Source organism: Thalia democratica, chromosome 7 (genome assembly GCF_965202585.1).
Source record: "Thalia democratica chromosome 7, ktThaDemo2.hap1.1, whole genome shotgun sequence".
NCBI classification, from domain to species: Eukaryota; Metazoa; Chordata; class Thaliacea; order Salpida; family Salpidae; genus Thalia; species Thalia democratica.
Window position 1 is genome coordinate 55,300,155 of NC_139171.1, and position 9,331 is coordinate 55,309,485.

The 9,331-nt window shown below is 26.4% G+C and overlaps 1 protein-coding gene across 1 annotated transcript; it reads right to left on the bottom strand.

Annotated features, from left to right (window-relative positions):
* Positions 1-1,861: 1,861 nt before the first annotated feature.
* LOC145841636 (protein adenylyltransferase FICD-like) lies at positions 1,862-8,146 on the bottom strand. Its single transcript, XM_082948989.1, has 5 exons — positions 8,124-8,146; positions 4,180-4,354; positions 3,648-3,930; positions 2,749-3,224; positions 1,862-2,287 (listed from the first exon to the last, which is right to left on the bottom strand). The coding sequence occupies exons 1-5, from the start codon at positions 8,144-8,146 to the stop codon at positions 1,862-1,864; spliced, it is 1,383 nt and encodes a 460-aa protein (XP_082805115.1).
* Between the last annotated feature and the right edge of the window lie 1,185 nt (positions 8,147-9,331).

Sequence of the window (9,331 nt, forward strand, 5' to 3'; positions counted from 1 at the left end):
TTTAATTTTATTTGTTTTATATTTTTATATCTTTAAGCATTTTTTAACTTTTATAAAATAGACAAAACTCATGGTTTTTTGCTTTATTTTTACCATTTTAGCTTAATTTTCAATTAAATATCAAATTATTTAAATTTTTAAACGTAAATGTAAAACTAGAACATTTAACAAGTTGGAAATTAATTCAAAAATAAAATTTTTAACATAAAATTTACTTTCAAGTAATTTTATTATAAATTAATACTTTTATTTACAACCTTGAAACTAACATTTTTTAAAAGAATTCTACTTAATTCTTAATTTTTACCAGGTCAGCGGTTACAAAAATAAGTTTTTTAAGTCCTAGTCTCGCAACTTTACGTTAAGAAACACTTAAACTTCTTCCTTGTAAACTTCAAATCAAGCTTCAAAAGTTTAATTCATGTCTTTTTGATTTACTGTTGTACTAAAAAAAAGTGTTTTTATCTTAACCTAGTCTACTATAATTTTACTAGATTTTGTAAATTACTAACTACAAACATCAAACTAATTTCAAAAAACTACCTTATGTCCTATGACATAATGTAAATATTTTTTTAATGTCTTTTTCAGTTATTTGTTTTTGTCTTCTTTTAGTAAAAGTTATACAGCGCTAAAGGCATTAATAGAATAGTAAAACATATTTATTGTGAAAACAAATAAAAGATTTTGTGGTGATTAAAGTTTGTAATAAACTTATAACATTTATCTTTTTAGGTAAAATGTAAAAAATCAGAAAAAAAAGTGTGACACTTGATCAGTGTTGTAAGTTAAAGATGGCAACTGTCGCTTAAGACCGTAACTGATGAAACGGTGCTTCTTTTTAAACGACAAGTCAAAGTGCCCCCATTCTCGTTCGCTCGACTGCTTATATACGTCTAGATTGCATAACATCACATTCCGCCTGCGCAAAGCAAGGTTCACGATCATTTCATAATGCATGAAGCATGATACTGGTGTGATTGGTAGTTAATTTCTACATGGCATTAAGCAAAATGCGTCAACTAGCGGTTGTTTGATAATGTTCAATTAAACAGTTCGACTAGCATTAAATGCAGATTGTTGTTATTCTATGCTCCAAGCGTTCATGGAAGTAGGTTTTTATTGTTTAAACGAAAAAGTAGCGGTTTTAAATTCATTTAAAGGATTTTGTTATTAGGACAATCGGAGCAAAAATAATAAAACCTTCACGTAAATTTTCAACAATTCTAACTAAAATCAATTACTTACTGTTAATCACTTTAAACATTTTTTAGGTTTTTTACAGGTGTCACTTTTGCACAGGTGTCACTTTTGCACAGGTCTTTACTTTTTTTACAAATGTCATTTTCGCACGATACCAGCTTTGCAGTCAATAAATATGAAACTAAATTAAAAAAAAAACTTATCTGTTTAAATATAGGTATTAAAAAAACAAAAATTAAAGTACCTTACAACCCATTATACATACATTTATGTAATCTAACTTAAAACATTATACGGTATCATTTTTTACTATCGATTTGAAATAAAACTAAACTAACGAAATTCAATTAAATATAATATGTTTAAATACTAATAAAAATAACTTAATATAGTATAACTTTCCTTACTAAACATTATACATGTGCGTATGTAGTCTTAAATTAAAATAAAATTAAAAAAAGTATTGTTTTGAACTTATATTACTTTTTTATAATGTTTTATTAGGATTATGCTTACCAACTAAAACTATCAAAAAACATACTTGTTAAATAGTAAAATGGTTTAGAATTTACTGCATAAAAGTAATTGTTTAACGTACACAATGCTGAATACAACTTAAACAAAAGTTTAAAACAAAAATCGACTTTCTTATAAACTTTTATGAAAGTAATTGCATCAATTTCTCAAACTTTTCAACGAAATCAGCTTCTCGCTTCTGCAGCAGCGCAACGCTTAAAAGCTCATCCAAGGTCCTTCCCACACAACCGGCAACGAACCTCACAAAAGGCCTGAAGTCGCCTTCGAAAGCCTCCCACAATTTCTCATGGTACTCTTTCCTCTCCTCCTTCCTGATGACGATCGGCGGGAAGCCGCTCCTCATCAGCATCAGATTCATTATCAACCTGGAAGCTCGCTTGTTGCCGTCTTCGAACGGGTGGATGTGGGTGAGGCGGAAGTGTGCGAGCGCGGCTCGTTCCACCGGGTGCAAGTGCAGGAAGTGGTCGCTGCTGATCAGTTCTTCGAAATCTTTGAGCAGCTCGTTCATTCGCTGCGGTTCCGGCGGAACGTAGTTTCCGAGATATACCTGGTGAAGGTTTGGGATTTAGATTTTTTCTTAAAGGACTGAAGTTTGTCTTTAATTGCAATAAGTTTGGATAAGTTTTTTTACTTCGGTTTTTACAACTACGTTTAATGGAAATATAAAAAGTTTTGATACTTTAAACTTTAAATTTATTGTGGTTTATGTAAAGTCATATAAACCAGTTAAACAAAGATTTTACAACCTATAAATTGTACAATATAAATCGTAAGAAAATTTTTTTAATAATACTTTCTGATTAAAAATTATTTTTAACTCGTATCTTCATGGTGTGCATAGAAACTTTTTTACTGTGCCCATAAAATTTATAAAGGTGGAAAATATAATTTTAATAAGGTTTGTTTTATTATAATTACTGTGAAGACCTCTGTGTAAAGAAAAAATATTGTAAAAATATTGCTATATAACTATAAAGTAATACCATTCTAGCAGTAAAAAAAACTAACTTGTGATTTTCTGAACCGCCCAGCCACAACGGGATCATGTTTGCCGAGAATTCTCAGATGAACATCCTTCAAATCCTGCAAAGTGATATTCTCCTTCTTCAGCAGACGATCGTTCACAAACCTCATTGCTTCCGCCAGCCCCAACACCTCGTTCTGCTCGCGGAAGCTCCTCCCCGGCAAGCTGACGTCATAATCAAGTATTTCCCTCACTTCCTCCAGCGACAGCTTGTTTCCCTCCAGGGCGGCGGAGTGGTGCACGTGGCGGTAGAACATCTCCTCCATGTACCTCCTCAACGCTGATTGGCTGGAATCGGCGTGAAGATCCGCCAGCTTGCCGTCGATCTCGTCGAACGTTTTTCTGTCCGCCCGTCGAACCCACGCAGACGTTCGCTTCCTGTTCGATTTGGCGGTGACGTCATCGGGTTTTAACGTGAAAGCTCTCTGGTAGAGCCTGTCCGCTTCGACCATATCTTCAACTGAAGTTTGTTATTAAATAAATTACTTTTTAGATAGTTTGTGTTGTTTTTTAGTTGTTAAACAGTTTTTAGATAGATTTTTAGTATATATTACCATGTAGTACTTCAAAATAATAACGTAAATAAAACTAATATTTTAATTAAATAGTGCTGTAAAAACACAAATATAGAACGTAGAAGACAAGTGTTAATATTACCCAATTTGTAAACTTTTTATTTAAAATGTTTTTAAAATAGTTAAAATAAACCTAATATACTCATTTTCTATTGTTTGAATAAAAAACTGAGAGTAATGCTTTAACTTGAACTTTTTTTGTAAGTTACTACATTTATGATAACATATAACAAAAGTTTTTCATACATTTAACAACTCTTTAAAACTAAGTATTAAGTATATATGTTAAGAGTTAAACAAATTGTCACCTTCTAAAAATTCCCCGTAGCTATTGAGTGCGGAAACATGTTCAGGTTTCAACGATAACACGTGTTCAAAAAGCTTTCTTGCTTTTTCACGTTTTCCCTGCGAAGCGAGCTGTTTGGCTTTTTTAACAACCAAACCAGCTTCTTTCAAGGTAGTTGATTGATTATCAACTTTATTTTCCTCTTTGGCAGCGTGGAGTGCAATTTTTTCATTTAAACTCAAATGATCTTTTAAAGCGAACACTCCTAAGCTTCTGGTGGAGTCAGAAATGACGTTCAGTTTGATCTGAATCAATAATAAAAAGTTTTTTATTACTAATAGCTCAGTACAGTTATTATAACTTGGTATAAACTCGTCAGCTTCAAAAATTGTTTTGAATAAAACTGTTTAATTCTTTTATTTTAAGTATAAGCGGTTTTTAGTAATAATAAAAAGGAACTAACTTATACCTTATAAGTTTATAACAAAATGAATTAAAAAATAACATTTTAAAAAATAGTTGTATATAATACAATAGTATTATAGAAAGCTTACATCACTGTAATAGTAAGTATAATCATTTTTATCGAGATTAGACATTTTTGAAAACTTTTCATCATATTTAATTTTGTCTCCTGCTGCTGTTTCGGTTAGCAGAAACATAAGAAGAACAAATGAAAGAATAAACTTGAAACCCATTAAAATATCCATATTAGTTATACTGTCGAATCTGTAAAAATAAATTGTTAATTAGGTACTGACTACTAATGTTCCTAGTTTCTATTTTTTAGTTTCTCCCTGACTTAAATTATTCTAAAAGCTATGATAATTTAAAAATAATTGAACCAAAATTTTATATGTGTTTTAATTTTGGGTTGAGTCTGAATTGATTATAGATAAGTATGAAACAACCTAGAATTATCTAAATCGAAAACTTTGTAAAACTGAATGAGCTATTTAATCAAAAAAAGTACACAAGTTTGATAGTTAATTACACACTAAATTTTCAGCTATTATGTTGCTATTTATCGATTTGAAATAATTTTTATATAAAAGTTAAGATTTGATAGTTAAATTAAGACTTACAAATTTATTACAATACCAAATTAGATCTATTAAAGAGAAATTAAACTTATGTCAAACCAGTATAATAAACTGCAGCTAAATATAAAAACTGTTGAACAAATATAAAGTTGATACTTTAGTTTTTTAACTTTAAAGTTTTGTTATTTTACAAAATAAAACATTCTTATAACTAGTAAATACTACATAAGCATTTATAAATATTACAATACGCCTGCTAAACCAATTTTTTATGCGCTAAATTACAGCCACAAAAACTTAAGTTATGAGAACTTCACATGGTTTAAATACTATTTCCTTAAAAGCAGGGTTGCCACAGTTCTAGTGACTAAATAAGTGTTTTGATTAATTAAAATAAGTTTGTTTTCTTCAAGTTAAAATATCATGCTCGAGCAATTTGTGACAATATGCAATATGTAGAAGTTTGCCATTTTGTTTGTATTTATTTAAATGTTAACAAAAAACTATAAAATATTAAAAATTTTAAATATAAAGAATAAATAAATTCTTAAATTGGTAAAGTATAAGAAACTATTTTGTTGTAAAACTCAACAATAAAACAACTTTTAGTCTTTCAACCACTTGAAAAATTATCATTAATGTATAAAACTTTAAAACAAAGCTTTTTATTTTAACTTTATATAAACAAACTTTTAACCTTTTTACCCATAAGATACATTTTTGCTTAACACTTATTATGGTAAAAAATATTACTGAGTTTTTAGTAACGTAGTAGAATAAAAAAAGGTTTTTAGTTTTTCAAGTTTAAAAAATACCAGAGGGTTTAGTTAATTTATGTAAACAAAAATTTTGTTTTTATGATATAATTATTTTTTTATTGATGTAAAACATGCTAAGTTTTTTTCAAAATTTATTTTTCAAACTCGTTATTAACCTTGTGACTGTATATTATTGTGACTATATGTCATGAATTAAAGATATAAATGAGCATAATAAGTATTTTTTATACAACTAAAAGTTACTTCTGAATCTAATTATAGTTATACTACATCTTTTTAAAAACTTTTTAAGTACCAAAATTGACTGTAATTATTATCAGAAGTTCATTTAGCATACCTTATACTAACATTATGTTATATATGAAGCTGAAGTTTGTCAAAAAAATAATATTGATTAACTCAGACTAAAAGGCTAAATAAAAATAAAAACTTACTTTATCAAAAATTAAAATGTTTTAGTATACACAATCAAACATTTGACGAAGTTTGTTTTTATTTGATTAACAAAAAATGATAAATTTCTATAATTAAATGAAATTTTAAAACAAATTACAAACATTTTATACAGAGAAGCTTAAAAACAATAAATTCGAATTCAATTTAAGTTAAAGTTATCTCACAAATTCTCTTAATCATAATCTTTTAGCAGTTAAAAAAAAGAAGATTTGATATAACCTGCATAATGTTTTATTTAATTGAAACTATCATTATAAAACTATTAAACATTATAAACTTGAGCTAATAATTTTAGGTAACAATTTAAAGAATGAGATATGGTAACTTTGAAAATACAGTGGAAATTGTTTTGTTTCTTAATAAGTTTTAAACTGTTTCTAACTCACCTATTATTTTTATTAACAACTAAAATAAATAAACATTTTAAATATTATTAAAATTAACTCATTTAAGGTAAAAGCTTGAATTTGTCACAATTAAGTACCATAATATAGAGTTTGTTTAAATTTACGCTTTCCTAGTTAGCAACTACAAAAAAGGAATTTTAAAATCATTAAGTGAGGTACTTTGACCAAAAATATTACTTTTTTTTAATTATAATATTATATATGAAATAAAAAAAAAATCCAGAAATCAACATATTTAAAAAACAGAATAGTGAGTAGGAAAATTTGTATTAAATTAGTAAAATAAAATAAAAACTAGCTAAGGATTGACTTCAATTTACAAATCAAATTTAAAGGTTAGATAAAAATTCAAGGTTATGTTATCAAAAATTTTACAAAATACAGTTAAAAAGTAAATAAGTATACACAATCAAACATTTGACAAAGTTTGTTTTTATTTAAGTGAAAAAATATATAATTTGCATCATTAAATGAAATTTAAAACCAAATTACTAACTTTTAATACAGAGAATCTTGAAAACACTAAAATATAATTTAATTTAAGTTCAAGTTATCTCAAAAATTCTCTTGAACCATTTAGCAGTGAAAACAGAAGATTTGATGAGAATATAATCTGCATGATGTTATATGGAAACTTTAATTATAAAACTACTAAACATTATAAACTTAAACTAAAAACTTAAATTTATTAATTAGTAACAAGTTTAATAATTATTTCCTAGTTAAAATATTTCAGATTGATATATGGTAACTTTGAAAATACAGTGTAAATCATTTTTTAATTAATAAGTTTCAAATTGTTTCTAATTCACTTATTATAATTATAACTAAATTGAATTAAAATGTTAAACAACAAAGTTAACTCGTTCATGGTTAAAAGCTTGCATTTGTCACAATTAAATACCATAATAAACAGTAAAATAAATTTACACTTTTGTAATTAGCAGTAACAAAAAGAAAACTTTTAACTTAATAAATGATATACTTTTACTCAATTTTTTTCAAGTACAATATTATATTACAAAGAAAAACAAACTTTTTCTAGAAATCAACATATTTAAAAAAAAAGAATTCTGAGTAGGCAAATTTCTCTTAAACTAGTAAAATGAAACAAAAACTAGCCAAGGATATACTATAGTTTACAAACTAACTTAAGTTAGAAAAAAATTTAAGTAATTTGAACTATATTATAACTTACTTCTAGTTTGTATAAATGGCAACACAAAATAAACTTAAGTACTTAAAACACTAAATCATAATTATAACTAAATTCAAAAAATTGTAAATTTATATCTATAAAAACTAAACTACTTAAAAACTTTAAATTTTATTTAGCTACATAAGAAACATAGTTTGTTAATACTTTATGTTAAAGGTTTTTTTTTTTAATTAAAGTTTAAGGAAGTTTTAAACTTAAATAAGTTCTTTACAAAAAAAACAAATTATGTAGTAAACAATTTATACATTACGTTTTATATCTCTAATAGTAACAAAATACTAAAAAGACACATCATTAAAATCTATATGTTTTCACAGGAGTTAAAACTAAGTTTTAGTTCTACTTACCAGGGCCGAATTATCAACAGCTGCTAACTAATAAACTTAATTGCATACGTGGCTATGAGGCTAAAGCCAAAAACTGCTCAAGCATGAAACTTAAAATTATAAATAACAAAAGTTAATTAAATACTCAGAAGTCAGAACTACTTATTCGACAACCCTACTGATAAGTACTTTAGCTAAGTTTATAAAACAACTAAATAACGCTCAAAATATTTGGTTCTAGGACCTGGTGGCCTGGTGCACGAAGAACCTTCCGGCTATCGAGTCGTACATCACGGTAACCTTTTAAAGTCCTGTCCAGACTTTTTAAAATGCTAAGAGTTACTATTGTAATTCAGCAATAAGCATATACTTTGGTTTGTTTTAAGTTAATAATTTAAGGCGCGAGTAAACAAAGCAGTGGTTTTTAACGTGTTCGGTCCTGTCCAGGACTTTAAACTTTTTATTTAATGTGTTTTTATTTAAATACACTTATTGTAAATATACTTCTCCCTAAAGTCATTCCAACTATTTACAAAATTTAGTCGTACAAGTTTTAGATGTTTCTACACTTTCAAGCTCCTTAGACTAATCAGACTAACTCAAGCATGATTAGAAAATTGTAGTTTTTTATTTTTAAACTTAAGCTAGTTTAGATTTTACCTAAATTTCAGGCTAGTTTTTATAATTTTAGAACTTTATACTTTGATTTTGGTTTGTATGCTTTTTTTTGTACTTTTAAATTTTATATTTACTTTTTTAAGTATTTAAGCTCCATTAATTGTAAAGGTATACATTTTTAGCTTAAAATACTAGAATTATTTGAATTTTTGCATAATCTCAGGCTAGTTTTTTTGTCTCAATAAATAGCAGTTGGTCCCATTGATACTTGCAAACTAACTATTATTTGTGTTGTCTACGTTTTTTAAGAATGTTTATTTTAGAAAGTAAACACCTAAATTTTATAAATTAATTTATCTTTAAAGTTCCTTGTAAAGTAACATGTTTGATTCTAAAAAAGTGTTATAATTTCATAAACACTTATGTTTTTACAATTAAAAACTTTAATCGATCTGTCCTTTTTTACAGATTAAATATTAATAATTTTAGTAGAATAAATTATATTTTTAAACTATGCTGTCAGCAACATAATAAATGCATTTAAGTTATGAATTAAGTTTTTTTTTCAGCACAAACTAACTGACAAGCAACTCTATCGTATATTTTCTCTGTGTTTATGAACAGAAAAGTAATAAATTCTAGAGTAAATGTTTCTTAAATTTTGTGAATAAAGCTTTTGTTTCTGATTCTGATTATTTTATTTTTCAAATGTTGCAAGCTACCGTTTTGAAAAAATAAATATACAGTTCAATACTGTTTTATTTCAATATAACTAGTTTTTTATATTTTATTTTTTGACTTCATATGTAAATATTTGCTGATAAAATTTGTATTTTAAATCTATAAGGCTAAGAACAA